This window comes from Hemiscyllium ocellatum, chromosome 26 (genome assembly GCF_020745735.1).
Source record: "Hemiscyllium ocellatum isolate sHemOce1 chromosome 26, sHemOce1.pat.X.cur, whole genome shotgun sequence".
Lineage (NCBI taxonomy): Eukaryota > Metazoa > Chordata > Chondrichthyes > Orectolobiformes > Hemiscylliidae > Hemiscyllium > Hemiscyllium ocellatum.
This window is the reverse complement of record NC_083426.1, coordinates 18,643,083-18,668,044: the sequence shown is the minus strand read 5'-3', so window position 1 is coordinate 18,668,044 and position 24,962 is coordinate 18,643,083. Positions and strand designations below refer to the sequence as shown.

Sequence of the window (24,962 nt, the reverse complement as noted above, 5' to 3'; positions counted from 1 at the left end):
GACCTCCAAAATGCATCATCTCACACTTATCCAGATTAAAATCCATCTTCCGTTTCTCAGCACAACTTTCCAACTGATATATATCTTGCTGTATCCTTTGACAACCTTCCTTAGTATCCATATGTTGCCTGCCAACTTATTAATCAGACCACCTATGTTTTCATCCAAAATCATATAATGGAAGCATAACCTCATGACTTTTTTATGATAACACTCAATTAACTTTCCTAATTACATGTTGTACAGTCTGTTCTGCAATTATGTGTGTTTCTTCATCGTGAATTGGCTTTAATGCGATTGAAGAATTTAGACTTTTTTTGTTGAGCATAATCTTTCCTTATCTGTATTGGCTATAATGCATTTTTGGCTCTGTTAGTTTAAAAGGCACAGCAGTTGCATGATTTTCAAATAATATGAGATCAAACAAGAGTGGAACTATTGTGTTATATCAGATTCGATTGTACCTGCATTCTAACCCTTGTGATTCACAAACTGGAACATCCAGATGTCTTTGCATCTCAGAACTCTGCAATCTCTCACCACTTTGTATTTAAATCATTTTTACTCTTCCTGCCAAAATAGACATTTCACATTCTAATCCATTTGCCAGATCTTTGCCATTCACTTAACCCACTCTGTCTCTCTCCTTATGTCATTTCACAACATGCTTTCCTACCAGTTTTTGTGTCAGCAGAAAACATAGCAAACGTATCTTCCCTCCCTCTATCCAAGTAATTTAAATTTGCAAAAGATGGGATGCCAATACCGATCCCTGTAGCACACCACTCATTGCATCTATTCAACCTGAAAAAGACATTTCTGTACCTACACTGTTGTTAACCAGCTAATCTTCTATCCCTTTCAGTATGCTATCTCTTAAAATCCGAGCTTTTCTTTTCCACATTAACTTTCCATATGAGTTTATCAAATGCCATTTGGAAATCCAAGTACAGTACATCTGTCAGTTCTCCTTTATCTATAAGCTGTATTTCTAAAAATACTCTGGTCAAACATAACTTCCCTTTCACAGAATAAAAACCGAAAGAAGTGCGGATGCTGTAAATCAGAACCAAAAACAGAAACTGCTGGAAAAGCTCAGTACGTCAGGCAGTATCTGTGGAGAGAAGTCATTGTTAATGTTTTGGGTCAAGTGACCCTTCCTCGGAACTCGACGCAAAATTTTAATTCTGATTTCTCTCCACAAATGCTGTCAGACCTGCTGACCTTTTACAGCAATTACTATTTCTGTTCCTGTTCCCTTTCAGAAAACCATGTTTACACTGCCTGAGTACCTTGAATGTATCCAAGTGCGCTGTTATATCTTCTTTAATAATACGCTCTAACAGTTTCACCATGACAGCTGTTAAGCTAACTGGCACATAGGTTCCTGCTTTCTCTCTCCCTTTTTTGCTATTTTCCAATCTGATTGGACCTTGCCCGAATGAAGCAATTTTTAGAAAATGGAGTGATGATTGCTTGCGCAAAATTGCTGCCACACATGCGCAGAAACAGCAAGTGACATTACTTGGCCATGACAGGACAAGCCTAAAAAATTACCTAACGCTGACATCAGTGTGTTCCATGTACTTCTGAGCCGGGACTAACTTTTTTTCTTTTTAAGGCAAGTGTAAGGTGCTGTGTTCCGCATATAATTCAATTAGTTACACTACTCTGCTTTAAGCAAAATACATTTTATCCTTACTTTAACACTTAAAATGCAAACAAATGAAAGAAGAATTAGTCTAACTTCAACTCTATTGGAGAACTTAACAGAATAATAGATTATCTAAACACTAAACAGCATCTGTTCCAATATAGAACCATCCTGTAAACATATCTTTGGCAAAGGCAGATTTAGTAAAATAGATTCTCCAGTCCAGGACGAAAGAACATTAAAAGAAAATTCTGGTAGAAAGAACTCTAATTTATAGCTGTGACAGCGAGAAAGCCAGCTTCCACAGCCAGCTTCAAAACCCAGCAATGGTTGAGAGCTAAACTAGTCAGGTGAATTGGCCATGGTAAATTGTCCATAGTGTTAGGTGCATTAGTCAGAGGGAAATAGGTCTGGGTGGGTTACACTTCGGAGGGTCGGTGTGGACTGGTTGGGCCGAAGGGCCTGTTTCCACACTGGAGGGAATCTAATCTAAAACTCTGGTTCTGTGGGAGCCTGACTCCTCCCATTCATGCTGCTTCTATTGTTCCAACTTTTTTTTAAATCCCAAGGCTTCACAAGGCATTTATCAGCTTGGAGGTGACAGTTCTGAGCCGATGGTGCAAAACATTTATTTTTTAAAAATAGGGTAAAATACACATTAAAACCATAATATATTCATGGGGGATGGTGAAACATCAGGAGAGATGGGATGGGTGTCTGCTCTGTGAACAGCAGGAGGAAGGGCATCTACTCCAGGGTTGGGGGGCGGGGGGGGGGGGGGAGACCTGCACCAGGAATGGGGTGGGGGGGGGTCGACCTGCATGGGAACCAGATTCCTTTTCTCCTGGAAGCAATTGAGAAGTTGATTGGAGAAAATAAAACTTGTATATTCTTCTGTTGGACAAGGTACTTGATTTTACATCATGCATCACCATCTTTAGATGGGAAGCTTTTTCTCGTCACTTGACAATGATGTCAGCTCTCTTTCTACGCTTCTTCTAGGTGGTAGTCATAGGAAAACCAGCTTTGGAAAATTAAAATCAATGCATTGACTCTAGCCACTTGTTTTAAAGCCCTAGGATGAAGTCCATCAGGACTCAGGTACTTACTGGCTCCCCATTTTACTCATTACTATTCCTCTGTTGGTTGTGATTTTACTGAGTTCCTCACTGCTTTTCATTTCCTGATTTATTGCTGCTCCTAAAATGTTACTTGACTTCTTTATAGTGAAAATCAATGTGAAATACCTGTTCAATTCAACTTCCATCTCCTTATTTTCCATTATTAATTCCCAGATTCACTTCCTATACTAATTTTGTTAACTGTTTAAAATATTTATGGAAAATCATGTTTGTTTTTGATATTTCTGGCTAGCTTTCTCTTGAACTGTAATTTTTTTGCCCATTAATATTTTGGTAATCATTTGCTGTTTTCTATATTCTGTCAAATCTTCTATCCTACCACCTGCAATTTTTCTTTGCACAATTGTGTGCATTTTATTTAAAGTTTGATGCTACCTTTCTATAGTTAGCCATAGATGTATCTGTCTCTTGGAGTTTATTCTGACACATCTTCATAAATGTCTGCTACTGCATCTCTGTTGACCTATTCTTTAATCTAATTTGCTATTTCCTTTAGGCTGATATGCCCTCATTGTTGCCATTATTTAAATTTAGAAAAATGGTATTAGCCCTACTTCTCTCCCTCATATTGAAAGTAAAGTTCAATCATATTTTGGTTGCTACAGACTAGTAGTGCCAATTTGGTTGTTAGTGTTATACCTGGGGATTAAGATTGTTCAACTACTGTTGAAATATCTAATGTTAGACAATATGTTCTGAGTTTTGCAAATGCAGTGTGAGGATGGTCAGAATGCTGCCTGTTGTGAACAGCTGAAGGGATATTGCACGTGGTCTAATCATTGGAATGTAGAGCCTTCTTAACTGACATCACACAGGCATTGAAATTCATACACTACATGACTCCTTTGATTGGTAGACAAAACATATTTTTGGCTTGACAGTAGACAAGCAGGAGGCTGGAAGAACACAGCAAGTCAGGCAGCATAAGGAGGTGGAGAATTCAATGTTTCGGGTATAACCTTTCTTCAGGACTTTGGCTTGAAAGTGGTATCGGTTAATGGATGCCAATGTATAGAAACAGTACAAACTTCATGCTTCGATCACTTAGTTTCAACAATTTTTCTATTTGTCTGAATCTTAAATAAGAAAATAAATGATTCGCTTGCAGCCTGCTGTTGAATTCAACACAAATTAAGTAGCTTTGTGATTATTAGATTCTTACCACATTTTTTTTTTGGTGTGCTAATTTTTATCTCCATCTAATTATCTTTCAGAACTCAGTTTGGTTAAGGATATTGCCCAATGTTTTTGAAATTTTATTCCTCTCAGAATAGGTTTTTGGCTTGAGAGTTACACTTTAATATGGTGAATTCACACAATCCAGTAAGAAATCCTTTTGTCTGCATCCTTATTTTCACAACCATTTTATCATTATCTGACATACAAAAAATCTACTTAGTTTCTTAAATTTTTTGACAATTTTTAATATAAAAGTTCTTTGCCTACAATTTATTAGCTTTTCTATAGCTTTTTCAATTCTTCTGACTTGCATTTATTATGTTTGTGGTGAATTTTCAATATATATATGTATGATTTACAAAAGATATTGGAAATCTGGAACTTACTTTCCCCAAATGTTCATTTGAAATGTTCAGTGCTCCAATTGAAAATTCTTATGCCAAGTAAAGTATGGAGATATGAAAGGAAACTTGGTAAATAGCATTAGGGCAAGTATCAGAACAATTAGCAAAGCATGTTCAAGAGGGTGAATGGTCTACAGTGTTCCTATTCATGCTGCTCACTGTAGTTGTGGGCAGAGACATATACCTGTTTGTGAAAGATAAATTAAATGTCACAGCAGTCAAAGGGGAGAATGAAAACATTTTCCGTGGGCAAACAGAGCTGACAAAATGGAAAAGCAAAGAGTAATGAAAGAAAGGAAGTGAAGGTGATGAATGGAGCAAGCTAATGAGGCTGAATGGCTAATTGCTGCTTCTAACTGATATGCTGATATGATTTAAGAATTAATGAATTATGGTAAAAATGATCTCGATGTGAGTGGAAGCTAGCAATTAGTAAAAGAAAGACTTACATTTATATGGTGTTTTTTATGATAACCAAATGTTTTGCAGCCAAAGACGTACTTTTGAAGTGTTCTCACCGTAGTGATGTACAAATATGGCAGCCAATTTGTAGATAGCGAATTCCCACAAACAGCAATGATACCATGATCAAATAATCTGTTTTAGTGATGTTGACTGAGAAATGAATATTCACCAGGGATAACCTGCTTCTACGATTGTAGTAAAAAGTGAGGTCTGCAGATGCTGGAGATCAGAGCTGAAAATGTGTTGCTGGTTAAAGCGCAGCAGGTCAGGCAGCATCCAAGGAACAGGAAATTCGACGTTTCGGGCCAGAGCCCTTCATCAGGAATCTACGATTGTAGTGCCAAGCGATCTTTTAAATCCACCAGAATTCCATCCATACTGTACTGTAGAGTTAGTTGATTTATTTTTTTTAAATATGTAGAGAACGTTGAAACGGCTATCTCCGATTCTGTTGGTTGGATTGTTGTTGGAGCTTAGCTGTTAATGTTATAAAATAAAGCATCCTGCAGTTCGTGACAAATAACTCTAAAAAATTAAATTTAAATTTGTAACTATTGTTTTACAACAATATCAAATTTTCCTTTTAATTTGATGATCATCTTTGTAATTTTGAAAAATTGATCTTTGCCTATTTTCCCCAGTTATTCTACTATCTACATTACAGTCCATATCTAAGATTCATGTTTAAGTGCAGTGTATGATAAATTCTTCTTGTCAGCTAGATTGTCTGGGTGTGTCATCTCTTTCTATCCCCACTTTGCAACATTCAAAATGGAAAATCTATGGACCTCCCTTTGGATATACCATGGCAGCTAGTTTAATTGGAGGGTGTGGTGTGAAAATGATAGCAAGAGAAAGTGTTTTCTTTCAATCGAATAAATTATTTATTTTTTTTAAGGGCATTTGGAGAAAAGACTAGCCCACCTGTGATTCCTCACATGTCCCATGACCCAGGGGGGATTAGAAATCAGTTGCAGGAGGAGGAAAAAGGAGAAGAGAAGGAAGAAGTGGCTTTTGATGCAGATGATATTGAGAATCTGACTGCAGAGCTGGACAGTACAGAGAAAGATACACCTGACATGCGTAATCTTTGTTTGAATGAGGAAACTGAATCAGAACACACGCCTTCAGCAACCATTCAAGTGCGTGACCAAGAGGCTCATGATGGTGACGTTGTTGATCTGAAAGAAATAACAGAAGACAGTGAAAACCACCACGACACTGAGAATGATCACGGCACTACAAAAATCGTTGGGACTGTACAAGGTAGGAAAGAGAGAGTGTTTTTTTTAATTAGAAAGATGCATTATCTAACACTCAGGTTACAGTATAAAAGATAGCTAAATGCAAAATTGTATCTGGTCCAGGCCTTTAAAAAGATACCCATTTAGATTCCGATTGCTTGCATAACATGTAGAAATCTTGGAATTCCACATAACCAAGGGTGATGGTAATGTAGTGATAAATGTCACTGGACTGTAAATCCAGCAACCCATGCTAATACTGCGGTGTTCATATCCTGGGAGCTGGTGGAATTTACATTGTCAGTAAATCTGGTATGAAAGTTCATTTTGATGACAAACTATTATTAATTATCATGAAAACCCCACCTCATTCAGTAATGTCCTTTCAGAGGTAAATTATACCGTCTTACCTGGTCTGGCCTTTCTGTGACTCCAGATGCACAGCTGTTTATTTGACTGTAGCCTGCCCTCGATGTCAATGGAGCCACTCATTCAAGCACCCTCAAGGATAAGTGACAGATGCTAGTCTTTTCAATGATGTCCAATAAAAAGTGACATATTCTTTCATTGATTTTTTTTTTAATGAGTTTCCAGATAATTTCAAACACTATATATCTGGACAGCAGTAGGAAATTGATGTTTTAAAAAAAAGCCAAATAATTGTATTAACCAACTTTTGAATGGTTATAATGCACTGAAATCTGTGGCCAGCTTTTCTTTTTTCTGCAAAAGTTGCATCTGTTTAAAATAATCAGTAGATCCTTTCTTTGCATTTTTACCCTAAAATGAAAGGTACAAAGTTGGTCATTTTCAAAGACAACCTCTTGTTCCATTTAAAAAAAGACATCTTGCAGTGGTCAGGATTTAATTTTGCATAACTAGCTTTTATATTGATTTATTTATGTCTTATTTTATGAAAAGAAGGATATATTTTACAAACTTAGTCACCGTAAAATGTAATTACTTATTGCAAAAAGACTGAATCATTGAAAAATTAGGAATAAACAAATAACATGAAAATTTGGCATTGAATTTAAAAATTGAATGATAGGCAAACTTAAATTGAGCAACGTCAATGTGAGTAGACTGTAGTATTGTTTAAAGCTACAAGATGCTTTGTTATAAAACGGAAGTAAATTTGAAAGTTTGATAAAGAATTTAAGTATTAAAAGGGTTCAAATAGAATAATGTGCTTGTTTAGGGAAAAAAATGAAAGATGTTCTAAAATTCAATGGAAAGGTGCAAATAGTAAAGGTTTGGATGCCTCAAGCAGTAATGTAGCCATATTAAACACTGGGCAATTGCCTATTTTCATTGAATACCCATGTGCATTCAATTTAATTCTTCCTGCTTGAAACTTGGCAACCAGTGGGATTTGCAGTTCACTGAAATGTCAAGTCAGTTTCGTCACAGAATACTATTTTGTTGGATTCTGTAATGGCTAGTTGCATTTTCCATTTGAGCAAAATAACTTTATTTTCCCCCTTCTATTTCTCCAGAGCAAATGGATGAGCTCCTTCTTCAGTGTTTCCTTCATGCTTTGAAGTTTAAAGTGAAGAAAGCAGATTTGCCTCTGCTCACAAGTACTTTTCTCAAGGTTCATGTATATCCCTGTTGGTAAGTGTTGTATTTTCAATCACAATTGCAATTGTTTATTGTTAGATTGTAGTGGTACTGTGCTTCTACTGAAGATACTACTCCATATTGGTGGGTGAGGGAAGGAATTGTTTACAAAACATTGAATGAGCTTTTTGCTGCTTATGGATCAAAGAAAATATATGAATGGAGATTTTGCATCTTGTTTTATGCACCTAGATTCTACTGTTCCTATTAAAAGACTAGTATGAGAGGAGCCCAGCTAAGGATTAGATATTTATATTCTGAACCTAAGTTTTGAGAAATGAGCAAATCTGCCTTAATTTTTAAATTGATTATGCCTATTATTGGAACAAGACTTGCCTCCTAAACATTGAAGAATAATACTGGAGCCCTTGTTCCATGGTCAGGCTAATACCCACTTAAAAAGTTAAATAAATGAATGGTCATTCTGAACATAGCTTGTGAAAATAACAAAATGTATATAGGATACTTTTCCCCTCAGAATTGGACAAATCCACTGTTTGGGTACATGTATCTTAAATGATGCTGACAGCCTTTTAAATGTTCAGTGCCATCATACAAAAAGTGTTTGTGCTGCATTGTAATGAAACATGTTCTATAGTGAAATTTTGTTCTGAACTGAATAATAACATCATTCGTTCATCATGTCGCCATGATGAAAACATTACACATCTCTTCTCACTTTCCCAATAAAAGATGATAAAGAAAAAAATGTTTCAGCATTGCTGCTTTTAGTAGCACTATAAAGACTAGTGACAATTGGGCAGGCAACATTACTGGCATCTCAATGGTACCATTGACAATACTAAGTAATTGTGTAGATAAAGTTCTATGGTGTTGCCTGCCTCCAGGGATTAACTTGTGCCTTCTAACTCCACCATGCGAAAAAGCATCTCCATTACTCCTATCAAATGTATTTTCTGCTTGACAAAGATGATCATCTGCCTGATGAGAGCCCTTTTTTATTCTTAACTATTACTCACTTGTATCTAAATCAATAATTTGTGCAGAATTATTTTAATGTTTTGTGCCATTTTGTTCCTGCATAGCCCGGAAGGCCAACAATTAGACATCAAAAAATCAAGCTATAAGAAGGTAAGTTAATGGATAGAAGTTTCAAACAATGGCTAGATAAAGGAAATGCAGGAGAAATTTTGTACAATTACAGAAGTTACACTATAGGAGACATTTGTCCAGTTGCACTCATGCTAGTTGTATATGTTCATGGGGAGTTATCTGCTAATCCTATTTTCCTGTGTCCATCATTTTAAATACTTATCCACTTTTCTAAAATAAGATTTCCTCAATATGCAGTTAAATGGGGGGGTCCCCAATTTACGAGCAGCTGACTTCTGAACACGTTCCCAAAAAGGGAGTGTGGTTTTAAAGATCTGACATATGAACTTTCTCTATATATATATATATGTATATGTAGCTTTTCTATATTGTCCTGCATTGCCTTCCAACTTGCGAACAGGTTCAAGAATGGAACCCATTCACAACCCGCGTACTTCCTGTGTAGTTATTTAGTAGTACACAAGTTGAATGTTGCTGAGAAAAGGGATGTTGTATCAAAACATTTACCTTGCACCTATCAGGGCAGATGTGTGAATGCTAACTTTTAAAGGGCGCGGCGATTAATACTGTATGACAAAAGAATTCTGACTGATTCGCGAATCAACTTGGATTGTTCAAGACATTACCATGGACAATGCATCAATGCTTGAAACTGTTGCTTCACATATTTGTTTCAACCAATTAAAGGTTATCAGCCAGGCTTGCAATGTGCCTCACTTACATGTGCTAGGATTCCAAGACATGTCCTCTGCAGGCAGAAATATCACATCCAGGCATCATGTCTTTGAAAAGTAAATAATAGTACGAGGGAACAGTTTTGCCCTATGGCAAAACCTTGAACAGTCCAAGTAGTTTTGCTAATCAATCAGGACACATCACAGAATATCAACGTATAGGAGAAACATCATTTATACTATATAAGAGGAGAGTGCTGATTGATTGGCAAGTGGACTTTGATTGAAGGGATTACTGTGGACAATGTACTGTTTAGCTAATGGCTGACAGTTAACTGCCAAGCATTGTTTAACCATTTTATCAAATATTCCTTCAGCTGTTTGCAACAAACAGGGTGCTGACCAGACACACTAGCCCATGCTTGCAAAACTCAAGCAGTGTCTAATATTAGATCTAATTTCATGGATAGTCAATGGTTGCTAAATAATCTTGAGTATATGAAGAATTATGCTGATGGCCAATTTAGCATTGTCACTCAGATTCATAATATGGAGCAGCTGTGGATGGAAAGTTGCATTTCTTAGTACACAAGCCCTTTTTACAATCAGAAGGAACAAGTCTACACACTACACCTATTTCAACTCAATAAAATGGGTTACTACCATTGTCTGGTTCATTTCTTAGTGCAATGCCTTGACCAATCAAATTCAACCTGCCTGGTTTACAATTTAAATAAAACTTGTCAGTCATTGTCTAACTGCTGCATTATCCATGGCAATGCCTCTACCATTCAGAATCCATTAGCTAGTCAATCAGTATTCTCTCATACTGTATAAATGTTATTTTTGCTGCATGTTGGTATTCGTGCAAATTATCTTGATGAGTGCAAGATGAAAAGTTTTGACAAAATCATCTTATATCTGTAGTACTCCAGTTCTGTTCTGCCAAACAGCTATTTGAGTTGCTTATGTTTTGGACTGATCTGTTTCAATCTTGTCCTCAGCTCTCCAAGTTTCTACTGACCATGCAGCAACGGCAAATACTTCAGATGAAGGAACTCTCAAAAGGAGTTGAAAGCATTACTGGTGTGAACTGGAAACATGCAGAGTATGTGTGCAAAAAAAACTTATTGATGAGTAGTCCAAGTACAACTATACCTGTATCAGAAAGAAAGTGTCTTAAATTTCAAATCTTTCTGGGTTTGCGGATTTGGGTTCTGGATCTTGTTTGTGGAACAAGTATTGTGTAAACTTCACTTTTACTTTAGTATTCTGATGAAAAAAATTGGGTTGTGGCAAAAGCCCATTTTCTTATCAAAAATAAGTTTTTCAGTTGAATGAAACTGTAAAGTAATAGCACGTTTCACATTGGTTAACATATACCTGCTGATGTTCAGTACTTTTGCATGTAGTTGTATGCTTTTACTGTCATAACATTAATCAAGAAATGCAGAATGATAATGAGCTGAGGTTCAATATTAAATAACTAATACTTGTAACAACATAAATTTTAGCTTTCTTTTTTACAGAAGAGATGTGACTGAAGTTTTTTTAAGGGTTGTCATTTATAGTCATGGAGTTGTACAGCATGGAAACAGACCCTTCTCGTCCTTGCTGACCGGATGTCCTAAATTAGTCTTGTCCCATTTGCCAGCATTTGGCCCTTATCACTCTCAACTCTTTCTATTCATGTACCCATCCAGATGCGTTTTAGATGTTGTAATTACCTCCGCCTCCTCCATTCCTCTGGCAGCTCATTCCATACACACACAACCCTCTGTGTTAAAAATTGCCCTTTAGGTCCCTTTTAAATATTTCCCCTCTCACTCTAAACCTATGCTGTCTAGTTTTGGACTCCTCCAGCCAAGGAAATAGACTTTGGCTAATCACCCTATCCATGAGTAAATGTTAAAATTATGTAAGAATATTGTTTATTTTTTTCAGACCTCATCTCCACCTTCCCTCTCCACACTCGTCTTCCTCCTGTCTAGATATTTTGACACTATTTTCAGTATCGAAAGGTTACTGTAATAATTCATAGATATGACCACATGTTTTTCTGAACTTCACATAATTACCATAAGGAGTAACTGGAATAGACAGCATTGACACGAAGGGAGACTTGACACGTACACGAAAGAGAAACTAATTGAGGGATATGAGAGCAATATAGACCGAAGGAGCAATTAGATTAGGAGGAGGCATGTGTGGTTTGGAAATACCACCGTAGGTTAGTTGGACTGAATCAATAGTTTCTGTACTGTAGGTTTTATACAGTTTAATTCTATGTATTTTAAGGGGAAATAAATAAGACATTCCAGCACAATAGTTCCCTGAAGTGATGACCAGATTTTCATTAACAGACTTTATTGACAATTCATGTTGAAATTGAAGAAATAAAATGCTTACAAAAGAGGTTCAATTTTGTCAACTAACACTTACCTAATCAGGACATCTATTACATGGAAATGGATTTACCTGTTTGTCATTTAGAATTGTACTTTCTGCTTGCAGCCTGCAATCCTTTAAAGTTCCTGAAACAGTCACTGGTGAAGAGATGGGGAAGAGTGACAGAGGGAGTGATACAGGCTACCAGCCACCTGAGATCAAGTCCTTTTACAGTGTTTCCAGTAAATTAACTCCCCTGTTTGAGCATGCGGATCTCAAGTAGGTATTTTTAAACTGTCTGTTTGAAATGTATAACACAGTCTCTTCCTACATGTATAAACAACTCATTTTTCTAGAAGTGAAAATTCCTTTTGAGGGCAGACCACATGTTGGCACTTTATACAGTGAGTGACTGACAAATAACATGGACTGATAACTTTTTGTGGGTCCACGAGTGGCACTTTATACATAAATGAAAGTTTTGAATTAATTCTATTGATGTATTACTCAGTCTAGGAGATGTGGCCAAATGTTGCCGGTTGTGCTGAATATTTCCGGCATTCTTAGTTTTCACTTTTGATTTCCAGCAATCCTCTGCTTGAAATAGGAAGAGCCACAACACTCCTTTGCAAATCCTAGTTCTTTGGAATTGTTACATGTGACTGTTAGGAGAAGGGGACATGGGTACAAACTAGGAGTGGTGGGGAAAGTGAGGTTATGATGGTTGTTCATACAATGAATGACCATATTCAGTAATCTTCTGAGAGAAGGTACTGCTGACACTGCCCCCCCCGCCCCCCAACAGATCCCACTCTCACCATCCCCCCCCTCCCCCAGAACCCTGAGGGGAACATCACCCCTGCTCATGACTCCATCCCCATTCCTTCTACCACCATGCCCACTCCAGTTACAGGCTCCATCCCAATCCCGGCTTCACCCCTACACCAGGTCCTAGCTCCCAGCGCTGCTGAGTTTTCACCATCCCCCAGAACTCCCCCTCACTGAGAACGAATGATCAGTCCTTAGCAAAGGCCTTATCTTTATCCCCCTCCGTCCACGCATCAATGAATCTAATACACGCCATGACGTTGAACACTTCTTCCTTCGCTCCGCCTCCAAGCTTACTTTTTGAATCAGGATCCTGCCCATCTTCCAAGGACCCCTTCGTACGCCTCCAACACACTCCATCCACTTGGACACCTGTGCAGGCCTATTACCCGCTGTCGATCTCTTCATTTCCAACTGTCACGAGACATTAACCGCCTCAACCTGTATACCCCCACTCCAACTTCTCACCTTCCCAACGCATAGCCCTCTACTCCCGCTGCTCCAATCCCAACCTCACCATCAAACCAGCTGATAAAGGGTGTGCAGTGGTAATTTGGCGCACTGACCTCTACACAGCTGAAGTCAGACGCCAACTCGAAGACACCTCCTCCTACTGCCCCCTCGATCATGACCGCACCCCTCCATCACCAAACCACACACAACCTTATCACCTCAGGAGCTCTCCCACCCACAGCTTCCAACCACGTTGTCCGGGAACGCTGCACCACCTGAGTCTACCTCCTTCCCAAGCTCCAGAGGTCTGACCACCCCGGCCAACCCATTGTCTCAGCATGCTCCTGCCTCACCGAACTCATCTCTACGTACCTCGATACTGTCCTATTTCCACACCCCCTCCTCCCCCCCAGTCCCCAACAGTACCCTTCCAATGACACTCTCATTTATTTGGCTGAACTGGTCCTCATCTGTACCAATTTCTCCTTCGAATCCTCCCACTTCCTCCAAACCAACAGGGTAACCGTGGGCACCCGTATGGGCCTCAGCTATGCCTGTCTCTTTGACGGCTACATAGAACAGCCCATGTTCTGTAGTTACACCAGCACCACACCCATCTCTTCCTCCGCTACATTGATGACTGCATCGGCGCCACCTCGTGCTCCCGTGAGGAGGTTGAGCAGTTCATCAACTTCATGCACCCATTCCAACCCAATCTTAAATTCACCTAGACCATCTCTGACACCTCCCTCCCCTTCCTGGACCTCTCCATCTCCATTAATGATGACCGACATGACACTGACATTTTTTACAAACCCGCTGACTCCCACAGCTACCTGGATTGCACCTTTCCCCACCCTACCTCCTGCAAAAATGCTATCCCGTATTCCCAATTCCTCCACCTCTGCCGTATCTGCTCCCAGGAGGACCAATTCCACCACAGAACACACCAGGTGGCCTTCTCCTTCGCTATTTCCCTTCTCATGTGGTTGAAGATGCCCTCCAATGCATCTCATCCACATACCACACCTTCGCCCTCAAACTCCACCCCTCCAACCCTAACAAGGACAGACCCCCACCCCCTCACCTTCCACCCTACCAACCTTCGCATAAGCCACATCATACACCAACATTTCTGCCACCTCCAAACAGGCCCCAACACTAGAGATATATTTCCCTCCCCACCGCTCCCTCAAAGACCGTTCCTTCTGTGACTACCTGGTCAGATCCATGCCATCCCCCCCCCAGCCAAACAACCCACCTTCCCCTCCTGGCACCTTCTCCTGCCACCACCAGAGTTACAGACCTGCGCCCACACCTCCCCCCTCACCTTCATCCAAGGCACCAAAGGAGCCTTCCACAATCATCAAAGTTTTATCTGCACATCCACCAATGTCATTTATTGTATCCATTGTTCCCGATGCGGTGTCCTCTACATTGCGGAGACTGGACGTCTTCTCGCAGAGCGCTTTAGGGAACATCTCCAGGACACCTGCACCAATGAACCACACCGTCCTGTGGCCCAACTTTTCAACTCTCCCTCCCACTCTGCCGAGTACATGGAGGTCCTGGGCCTCCTCCACTGTCGCTCCCTCACCACCCTACGCCTGGAGGAAGAACGCCTCATCTTCTGCCTCAGAACACTTCAACCCCAGGGCATCAATGTGGACTTCACCAGTTTCCTCATTTCCCCTTCCCCCACCTCACCCCAGCTCCAACCTTCCAGCTCAGCACCACCCTCGTGACCTGCCCTACCTGCCAAACTTTCTTCCCACCTATCCACTCCACCCTCCTCCCTGACCTATCCCCTTCATCCCCACCCCATCCACCTCTTGTACCCTTTGCTACTTTCCCATCCTCAGCCCCCTCCCATTTATCTCTCCACCCTGGAGGCTCCCTGACTTCAGTCCTGATGAAGGGCTTTTGCCCGAAACGTCGATTTTCCTGCTCCTCAGATGCTGCCTGACCTGCTGTCCTTTTCCAGTGCCACTCTAATCTAGACTCTAATCTTCTGAGAGAGTCCGGAAAGCCGTTGGCTGTTACAACAAGTGCAACTCAGAATTGACGAAAAATGTTCGCTTAGCCAATTGCATCCATATCCCATAAATGAATAAATAAAAGGGAGCTTTAATTTTTCTTCTGCGTTAATGATTCTCGCCATTGTGTTAGCTCCAGAATCTTAGGGTTTTATCAAAGCATGAGAATTCCAGTATCTTTCACTTTCTATTTTAGTATCAGCCCCTTCTCTATGAGTTTATAGATAGATCAAGAATGGTGTAATGCAGAAAGAATAAACACTAATCGCAATTAAAGACTAAAAAAGAATCTACTGAATAGAAACAGACTGTTTTGGCCCACCGAATTTATACCACTTTTTATATTCTACACAAGCTTCCTTGCACACTGCCATTTTCATCCTGCCCCATAGGCTACTGTTTTCTCCTCCCATCTGAATTGGTAATGCCACAATGTAAACATTTTCATATATATTTTCAGATTTCTCCATGGCCTTATCCCTCCCTATATTTCAAACCTCTGTCACCTATTTTCCACATCCCTTGCCCAAACAAAAAAAAATGAGATTTTTGTGTACATTCAATTCTGGCACTGTGTGTTACTGATTTCCTTGGCCCTACGTAACCCTTTCAGCTGTTGAGCCCACGACTTTGTAAATACCTCTCTGCCCTCCTTTAAGATGTGCCTTAAAATCTGCCTCGTTGACCAAGTTTTTTGCCTTTTAGTCTTAATGGCTTCTTCCTTTGCATTGATGTCAATTCTGAGGATTTGAACATTTCCCTTTGCCTGACCATCATATTTTACAATTTTATGTTTGAACTCTATTGATTTGTCAGAACAGCTCCACACGCTGCTTGCTTGGTAAATTACTGCTCTACAGTACATGAATATGAGCAAAGTTGATTCTATTGCATTCCCAGATCTCTTTTGATGTTTTTCTTGGCTGGCACTGCATTAATCATGGAGCATAATGTTTCTTTCTTCCTCGGCACAAACCTTTGCAAGTGTGGCCAATTTTATTTGCTGACTACAGATCCTTTGTGATTTTGTCAAATTGTGCATTGTGGTTTTAAGTTAGTTCAGTTACAGAAATCATAAATGGGTGGGCTCCTGGACATTGGGTGTTCCATTCAGTCCACTTTAATAACCTAAAAAGTCCCCTCTCCTCAACCAGTTCCTTATTTGCCTCTAGCTTACTACCACTATCCGCTGTTCAGCTATTTGGCAGCCTTTCACAAAGTACTTGATGTAAAGTCTTTTCGAAATCTTGTGATACTATAAATATTTCTATCAATCACCACGTCGACACTATCTCAAACAAAATCATATAGATTGAATCAGCAGATGTGAACTCTTGTTTACACACCATCAGACTAAATGTTTAATGGAAACTTCTCAGCTTTGTTGTAAATGATCACTTGTGTTATTCTGCCAATTATTATAGTCAGATTAACTGGTCAAGTTACTTTCAGCTTGGTTTTGTCACCTTGGCAAATTTTATATATATTAAATATCGATTGAATACTTAAAAACCAAGATGCGAAAGAGTGGCAAAAACCCAAAACTGTAAAGATCTTTTTCCATTGAGCTCTCAGGCATTCCTGATATACATCATTTTAATCTGATCTTACTATCCACTTGACACTCTTACACTCTCCAACGCTGCATAGTCTTTTAAGATCCATTATTACACCATAATTTTCTAATCTCTCATACTGTTCAGTTGCCACAAACACTTTGAATTTTGTAATGAATGTTTCTGACTTCCCAAATGTACATCTTATATACCCAGAACGATTCTATTTAAAGCATTTCATTTTCTTCCACTATATCACTTTTGTGAACTTGAAAGAAATTTGTCATTTTGGCATGCTGTTCTTATTCAACCTGAAGAAAGAGGGTCCCAACAGTCTAGCTGGAACTTTGGGTTTCCCAGAAACATGCTATCCCGCTACACTACTCTGATCTCCATACTGCTTTAAACATGCATCCAGATCTAAAATTATCTTCAGAAATAAAGACTTTTAAAACTTACCTGGTAAATTTGTTTTCTTTGTGTTTAGAAAGGATGCCGCACTTTCAAACGCAGATGTTAGAAGTATAATCACAAATTATGTGAAGTCCAATGATCTGATAGATGACTATAATAAAAAGTAAGTAATACATATGTTATATAGATGTTAAATATAATACATACATATTTGAAGTACTTGGGAAAGGATAAACAATCTGTCCTTCTGACATTAGAATGGCACAGAAGATTGACATCATTATATTGAGAAACTATAATTGAAAAAAACCCAGGATTCTTCCACCTGAGAGGCTCAAATGTACCTTGTTTCTTGTTAACTGAAAATGTATTATTAAGGTATTTGTCCATGAGGGTTCACTGATCAATATTCCAAATGCAATGGGGGAGAAGCTAAAACTAGGATGCACTTTTTTAAATTAAGGAATCTCTGATGTAAGAAAATAAATTTCTTCCCATTTGGAGCAACTTATTTTCTGAGAACTGTCTGAATCTGGAATGTCCTGCACCAGAGAGCTGTGGAGCCTGGATGATTGAATATATTCAAGGCTGAGTTTTGATGTATCATGGAGTCTAGGTTTATGGAGGGATGGGTGGTGGGGTGCTACAAATGTGAGCTGAGAACAGCTAGGAAAGTGGAGTTGAGGTCGAGATAAAATCAGCTATGATCCATTTGAATGATGGGGATGAATGGCTCTCTCCTTCACCTATTTATTAAATTCTGTTTTCAGTTTCTGAATAAAACTTTTAGTGGCCCACTTTTGAAGTATTTACTTTCATTCCATTTTATTATGGTTACTGTTAGAGTAATCCAATTATTCAGTCAATCATTTAGCTGAATTGACTTAAGTGCTTTAAACCATGAAGGCCATACCTGACTTCTGGATTATAATGATTCCTGAAGAAGGGCTTATGCCCGAAACGTCGATTCTCCTGCTTCTTGGATGCTGCCTAGCCTGCTGTGTTTTTCCAGCACCACATTTTTCAATTCTGGTTTATAATGCCAAATCCATCTGTGCATGGCTGTACAGTATATTTTTTATGTACTTTAGTCATATAGCCATTGTATTTTGCATGACTTGTTTATATTTTGTTGACTCGATTCTATTTCTTATCAATGTAATAACTTGTATCTGATGCATGTTTCTCTAACAGATTCATGTCTTGTCATATTGGTGTATTTTATGCCTAAATTATAATTTGTTAAAACAAAAACCTGGTAATTCTGCTGCACATTTAAAAAAATCATCTTTAGAATTTCCAAGAAAGGCCATAAGTGACATTGTAATGTTTTTGTGAATTGTATTGTCAAGTAAAATCACTGCCATAATCCTGAAAGGGATAGCTATCAGAATTAATTACTGTATAAAGTTTAATTCATATGAAAATATCCGCATGTATGATTATTTCATTCCATAAGTGCGTAAATTAGACTTCTGAGATTTATACATTTTACAGTGATCCTTTCACTTTTGTCTTCTTCAGTTATGTCACCATTAATCCTACTCTTTGTGACTGCATATTGGAAAAATCTGAGTATCATACTGTAACTAAACTCACATGGGATGATCTCTTTTCCAGGTAAGCAGAGCTATTAAAATACTGCGTTCTAGTTGCAACATTACCACATTGCCCACTAAGAAGTTTAACGTTGGGAAGAGTTTGCAACTACGACGAGCCTTTAACACAGAAAAAATAATTCTAAAATAAACTATGCTGTGCAAGGATGCAAATATAAGGAGGGATTACAAAAATCTTGGCCAAAAACCCGAGTAGGAAATTGAGGGGAATATTGTGTGTCGAGAAGTGGAAAAGGTTACGGAAGAGTTCCAGAACTGTAGTGCTTGGTGGCTGAAAGCAACTGCTGCTAATGGAGACACATGGGGAATGGGGATTGCATAAGAGGTTAAAGTTGGGGTATCCTGAGTTCTCAGACACTCAGTAGGACTGAAGAAGGTTATGTTGATTGGAGGAGCAAGGCAACAAAGGGATTTAATGTTGTGGTTCTGTTCGCCGAGCTGGGAATTTGTGTTGCAGATGTTTCGTCCGCTGTCTAGGTGACATCCTCAGTGCTTGGGAGCCTCCTGTGAAGCGCTTCTGTGATCTTTCCTCCAGCATTTGTAGTGGTTTGAATCTGCCGCTTCCGGTTGTCAGTTCCAGCTGTCCGCTGCAGTGGCCAGTATATTGGGTCCAGGTCGATATACTTATTGATTGAATCTGTAGATGAGTGCCATGCCTCTAGGAATTCCCTGGCTGTTCTCTGTTTGGCTTGTCCTATAATAGTAGTGTTGTCTCAGTCGAATTCATGTTGCTTGTCATCTGCGTGTGTGGCTACTAAGGATAGCTGGTCATGTCGTTTCGTGGCTAGTTGGTGTAGTTGAATCCACAGATTCAATCAATAAGCACATCGACCTGGACCCAATATACCGACCACTGCAGCGGACAGCGGAAAGACGGGACGAAACGTCCGCAACACAAATTCCCAGTTTGGCAAACAGAGCCACAACAATGAGCACCCGAGCTACAAATCTTCTCACAAGCTTTGAAAAGGGATTTAATGCTAGTGAAAATATTAAAATTCAGGCCTTGAAATACTCAAAGCTAATTTAATTGTGTATTTTAAAATGTTTGATCTGTTTCCGAAATCTGTTCTTGTCATACTTCAATTTCAGGTCCCTCAAAATCATTAGGAAATGTTCCTTAATTTTTCTTTTTAAAATGTTCTGTATTCAAGCATACAAAGGTAACATTATTGCTTATTTGAGGAGTTGTCAGCAGTTGTCCTCATGGGGATTGATTTAATCAAATTTTAATCAAGTCTTCTGCTCAGTCTGATTTGCTATTGTTGTGAATTACAGCTAGAGTTTATTTTACAGATGCCTCAAGAGCCTGCAACAATGTCATGAAGTGACTTTTCCTGGGCAAAAGCCAATAGTTCGAAAGGGTCAAATTAAACCCATTGACATTGATGTAGCACAGCGTGCATCAAATAAAAAGGTCAGTAGCAGAAAACCATTTACCAGAGCAACAATAATGGATACTTCATGGTGAGTTAGAATTTCGACAAGGGATTGGGCATTACCAGCTGAATGATTTGTGTTTATTCACTTAATTTTTGATGATATTTGGAATTTGCATTCGAAATTGAGAATTTTCTTTACGATCGTTTCTTTGCCTCTGTCATTTCTTTTAACTTGAAGATGCCACATGAATTTGGAATGAAAGTAGATTATAAAATGTAGGATATGCAGAGTTACTGTTTCTCGTAATCTTCTGTACCCAAGATATATTTGGTTCACAGCTGTCTTAATATGGAATGTGGTGCTTGTTGCACTGAAATCTGTGTGCACAGGAGGATTGCTTAATTTGTGTATGAATTATTTAGCCTGAGGAATGTATATTGTCTGCATTCACAGCATAGTTTGTCTAGCTTTTTTGACCATTCCTCCTTTGTTGTTCTACTGTTGTTATATTTTTTATATATATATAAATAAAAAAATAAATAAACTATAGGTGTAAAATGTCCCTTCAAGTATTATCCAGTTCCCGTTAAATGTTGTTATTGAATTTGTTTCCATTGCCCTTTCCTGACAACTGTGAGTGAAAAAAAGTTTCCTCATGTTATCTCTATTTCTACCAATCACCTTATATCTATCTTCTCTAATTACAAACATATCTTTACTAACTCAATCATTCATAATCTTGAATATCATTAGCAGTTCTCCTCTTAAGCTCATCTGTTATCAAGAGAATAATCCCATGTTTTCCAATCTCCAAATAACTAGTGTTTCTTAATCTTAGTCCCATCTTCACAGATCTCTTCTGCATCCTCTTTAAGGCCCTGACTTCTTCTCTAAAATGGGATGCTCATAATTTAACTGTACTCCAGGCGGAGGTCTCGTAAGTGTTTCAAGAAGATGTAGCGTAAACTCTTTTTTAAACAGCCGGCTTAACTTCTCCTGCCACCTTCAACGATTTATGTACGTACACCCACAGGATCCTCTGTTCCTGCATCCCTTTTAAAATTGTACCATTTGGTTCATGTTGCTACTGTTATGTTCTTCTTACCAAAATGTATACATTTTGCATGTCTCTACAGCATGTCAAGTGATCAACTCACCAGTCTATCAGTCCTTTGAAAGTATGTTATTGTCCTCAATTACTTATTGTGTTGTTGTCTGAACCTTTGAAATCATGCCCTGTATTACCAAGTCTGGGTGAATACTCGTACCAGAAAGAGCAGAGGCCTCATTCCCACTCCTTGGGAATACAATTGTATAGCTCCCTCCAGTCTGGATAACAACCAGTCCCTCCTACTCTTTGCTTTTTTTTCTCTTAATCAATTTTGCATCCATCCCTTTAATTCCATAGGCTTTTTTTATGCTAATAAATCTATTATATGATGCTTTGTCAGATGCCCTCTACAAGTTTATATAAACGTGAATTGCATTACACTATTTATCTTCTTCATTCATAATTCTTCGAAGACTAGGTCTTTAGAATAGTAAATATGCATTTTGCAATATGAGATGTTCAGCCTTTTATTGATGTTAAAGAGCCCCTGTCCAAAATTCCTCTGATTTAGTGATGCAGCAAAGCTTAGGGAAGTTTGTGTGTCCTGAGATTCTAAATTGGTGGTCCGAGTACTGATGACACCATTACTACAGAGTACACTCCGGAGATAAACTTGTTACTTTACCACCCCTTTTTTTCTTCTCTTGGTGCCCTCTTTGGGCTTTTCAATCCTCGTCATCCTATCACAACTCATTACTGTACTATTCTCTACCTTTCATCGTCTTAGAATCATAGTATCTCCAGAGTGAGATTTGGCCCATTGAGTCTGCATCAACCCTCTGAAGAAGTCCCCACACAGACCCAGACACTATCCCTATAACTCTGTGTTTGCAATAGCTAACCCACCTCGCCTGCACGTCTTTGGATTGTAGAAGGAAATGAGAGCACCCAGTGGAAAAATAGGCTGAACATGTGAACTCCATACAGATGGTCACCCAAGGCCAGAATTGAATCTGGGTTCCTAGTACTTTGAGACAGCAGTACTAACCACTGAGCCACCGCACTACTACTCATCATCTTTGATTGATTTATTGTCACTTGTATTGAAGTACAGTGTAAAGCTTTGTTTACAAGCGGTATAGGCAGATCATAGTAAGCAAGGATGTACAGAACTAAAGATTTAGATTTAGGCTTACAGGTAACATTGCACAGGGCTTACAAAAGCAACACTAGCAAGATCGGCATTACTTCAGGCTGGAGAGTCTATTCAATAATCTAACAATGGCTAGGAAGTAGCCATCCTCTAACCTACTGATGTGTGTGTGTGTTCAGGCTTCTGTACCTTCTGCCTGGTGGAAGAGGTTGAAGGAGATCATGAGCTTGCCATCACCTTGGGCCTTTCATGGACTTCCCTGTAGTTGAAGTATATGCGTTTTCAGCTCTTCTAAAACCTTGTTAACCATATCTATTCTTCACCAAGTTCAAGTTATTGCCCTAGAATTTGCTTGGCTGCACTGGATTCTGATCATCCAATGCCTCAATTTTAAGTCACACCTTTGCTTATATTCCATCATGATCACTTTGTCATTCTATCGTTCACCAGCCCTAAAATTGCCATTCTCAGCCTCCCTTTTATGGCCTCCAGTCCTCTCAATTCTTCCAGTTTTTGCATTTTTGCATTACACCACTTGAACTCACTTGTTGGCTGCTGTGCTATTAGCCATCTCAGTCTGTAATCACCTTCCTAAACACCTACACTCTTTTGTGTCATTTGCTTTATAATCCCCATGGACATTTACCACCTAGAGTGAGGCCATTCAGCACATTGTGTTTGTGCTGGTCAAGAACGATCTAACTACATTAATTCCATTTTCCAGCTTTGGTTGATAGCTCTGGAACAGAGGGCAAAGCAAGTGAATATCTAAATACTACATAGTTGCATAAGTTTCTGACTAGATTATCCTTTCAGGGGGTGAGTACCAGGCTTTTACCACCCTCTGAGTGAAAATAAATTCTCCTCAACTCTCCTTCTGCCTCATGACTTAAATCTATGCTTTCTGGTTATTAATCCCTGTAGGAGTGGAAAATTGTCTTCATATCCACCATATGTATACTCATCATAAATTTCTACACTTCTATGAAGGTCCCCTTTCAACCTTCATTGCTTTAAGGAAATGACCCCAGCCTGCTCAATCTTTCCTTTTAATCTCAGAATCTCTAGCCCAGGCAACAGCTTGGTAAATTTCCTCCATACCTTCTGATGTGCATTGACTTCTTTCCAATAGTGTACTATATGATTAGAAACACTCCAGTTATGGCCTCATCAGCCTTTTTATACATTTTCAGTATCACCACCTCACTTTTGTCTTTTCTGCCTCCTTAAGCACGTTACCTATCTTGCTTTTATTTTTTTTAAATTGACATCATATGAATGTTTAAAATACCTAGAATGTTAAAGGTGCTATGTAAATGCAAGTTATTATTATACTGCTGTTTGTTGCTTTTTTGGCAGGTAACTGTTATTACAAACCTTGAAGAGTTTGGTTTAGATCCTCAAATCTTGGGAAATGCCCTTCAGCAAAAAGCTCAGGCCAGTGTAACTATAACTCCAGTCCCTGGTACAAAGGGAAAGATGGCACTTCAGGTTCAAGGCAACCAGGTTAATCATATCGCCAAGCTCCTAACAGGCAAGAACTTTTTACTCAACAAAGCATTCACAGTAAGCTAAATAACTTAGTTCATTCCTAAACCTGTAGGATTTTGTGTGCCCTGTATCTTAAGACTATGTGAAATTTACCTTTATAATTGGCATTAATGTATTTTTCTTGAAGTAGGATGAACTCTGCCAATATGATGTAGACATATTGGAACAGTGACCAAAGGGTTTTGTTTTTGAAACTGTGTAATCACCCAGAACTCCTAACAGACCTAACACATGCACTAGCTGCCCATCATGTTAGCTAGCTGCAATAGATCACAGAAGTGTCTATGTAGGGGCTGCTGATGATGTAGAGTTGCCCCTGAGGAGTCCTCAGCTGCCATTCCTTCTCTGTGAATGCTGCTGCTGCTGCCTTGCCACTCCATCCTTTCAGACGGTGGTGCTGTCTGGGGCAAGTAGAGGGCCGAGGCTGCTGCTGTAACTGTATCCACACCCGTCCTTTCCTTGTCCAGGTTCCACGCTCTCCATGAAGAGCCACTGGAGCAATGCCATTGCTCACACTCCACTGTGACAGCCGCACTTCAAAGTTCTCACAAACTGACCTCTGTCACATCTGTGGAACTTTCAGTGGTGTATCCTTGAGACTGACTGCTGCTTTCTGATGCTTTAGGGTGCCTGTTTGCATGTGTGTGTGTTGTGCCCGGCAGCTTTTTTTTTTGTAATGAATAAATGTGATGTGAGAATTAAGATAAGAATGATAGAACCCCAACAGTGTGGAAACGGGCTCTTCAGCCCAACAAGTCCACGCTGACTCTCCGAAGAGTAACCCACACAGACCCATTCCCCTACCTTACATTTACCCTGGACCAATGCACCAACCCTCGACATCCCTGAACACTGGGCAATTTTGCAAGGCCAATTCACCCGACCTGCATATCTTTGGAATGTGGGAGGAAACCGGAGCACCCAGAGGAAACCCACGCAGACACAGGGAGAATGTGCAAACTCCACACAGACAGTCACCTGAGGCTGGAATCAAACCTGGGTCCCCGGCGCTGTGAGGCAGCAGTGCTAACCACTGAGCAACCGTGCCACCCTTTATCTATCTTTACATAC

The 24,962-nt window shown here is 39.3% G+C and overlaps 1 protein-coding gene across 5 annotated transcripts in view; it reads left to right on the top strand.

The window, feature by feature from the left end:
* eif2d (eukaryotic translation initiation factor 2D) overlaps window positions 1–24,962 on the top strand; it is a 41,575-nt gene that overhangs the window by 14,475 nt on the left and 2,138 nt on the right. For 2 of the 5 annotated variants that reach the window (XM_060845415.1, XM_060845417.1), the window contains exons 6-14: window positions 5,743–6,110; window positions 7,588–7,705; window positions 8,758–8,803; window positions 10,464–10,567; window positions 11,974–12,126; window positions 17,208–17,297; window positions 18,659–18,754; window positions 20,050–20,170; window positions 23,700–23,874. In XM_060845415.1, coding sequence (XP_060701398.1) covers window positions 5,743–6,110; window positions 7,588–7,705; window positions 8,758–8,803; window positions 10,464–10,567; window positions 11,974–12,126; window positions 17,208–17,297; window positions 18,659–18,754; window positions 20,050–20,170; window positions 23,700–23,874 — 1,271 coding nt within the window. Of the gene's footprint in view, window positions 1–5,742; window positions 6,111–7,587; window positions 7,706–8,757; window positions 8,804–10,463; window positions 10,568–11,973; window positions 12,127–17,207; window positions 17,298–18,658; window positions 18,755–20,049; window positions 20,171–23,699; window positions 23,907–24,962 lie in introns of all 5 variants that reach the window. The other 3 variants (XM_060845419.1, XM_060845414.1, XM_060845418.1) reach the window with 2 other exon arrangements.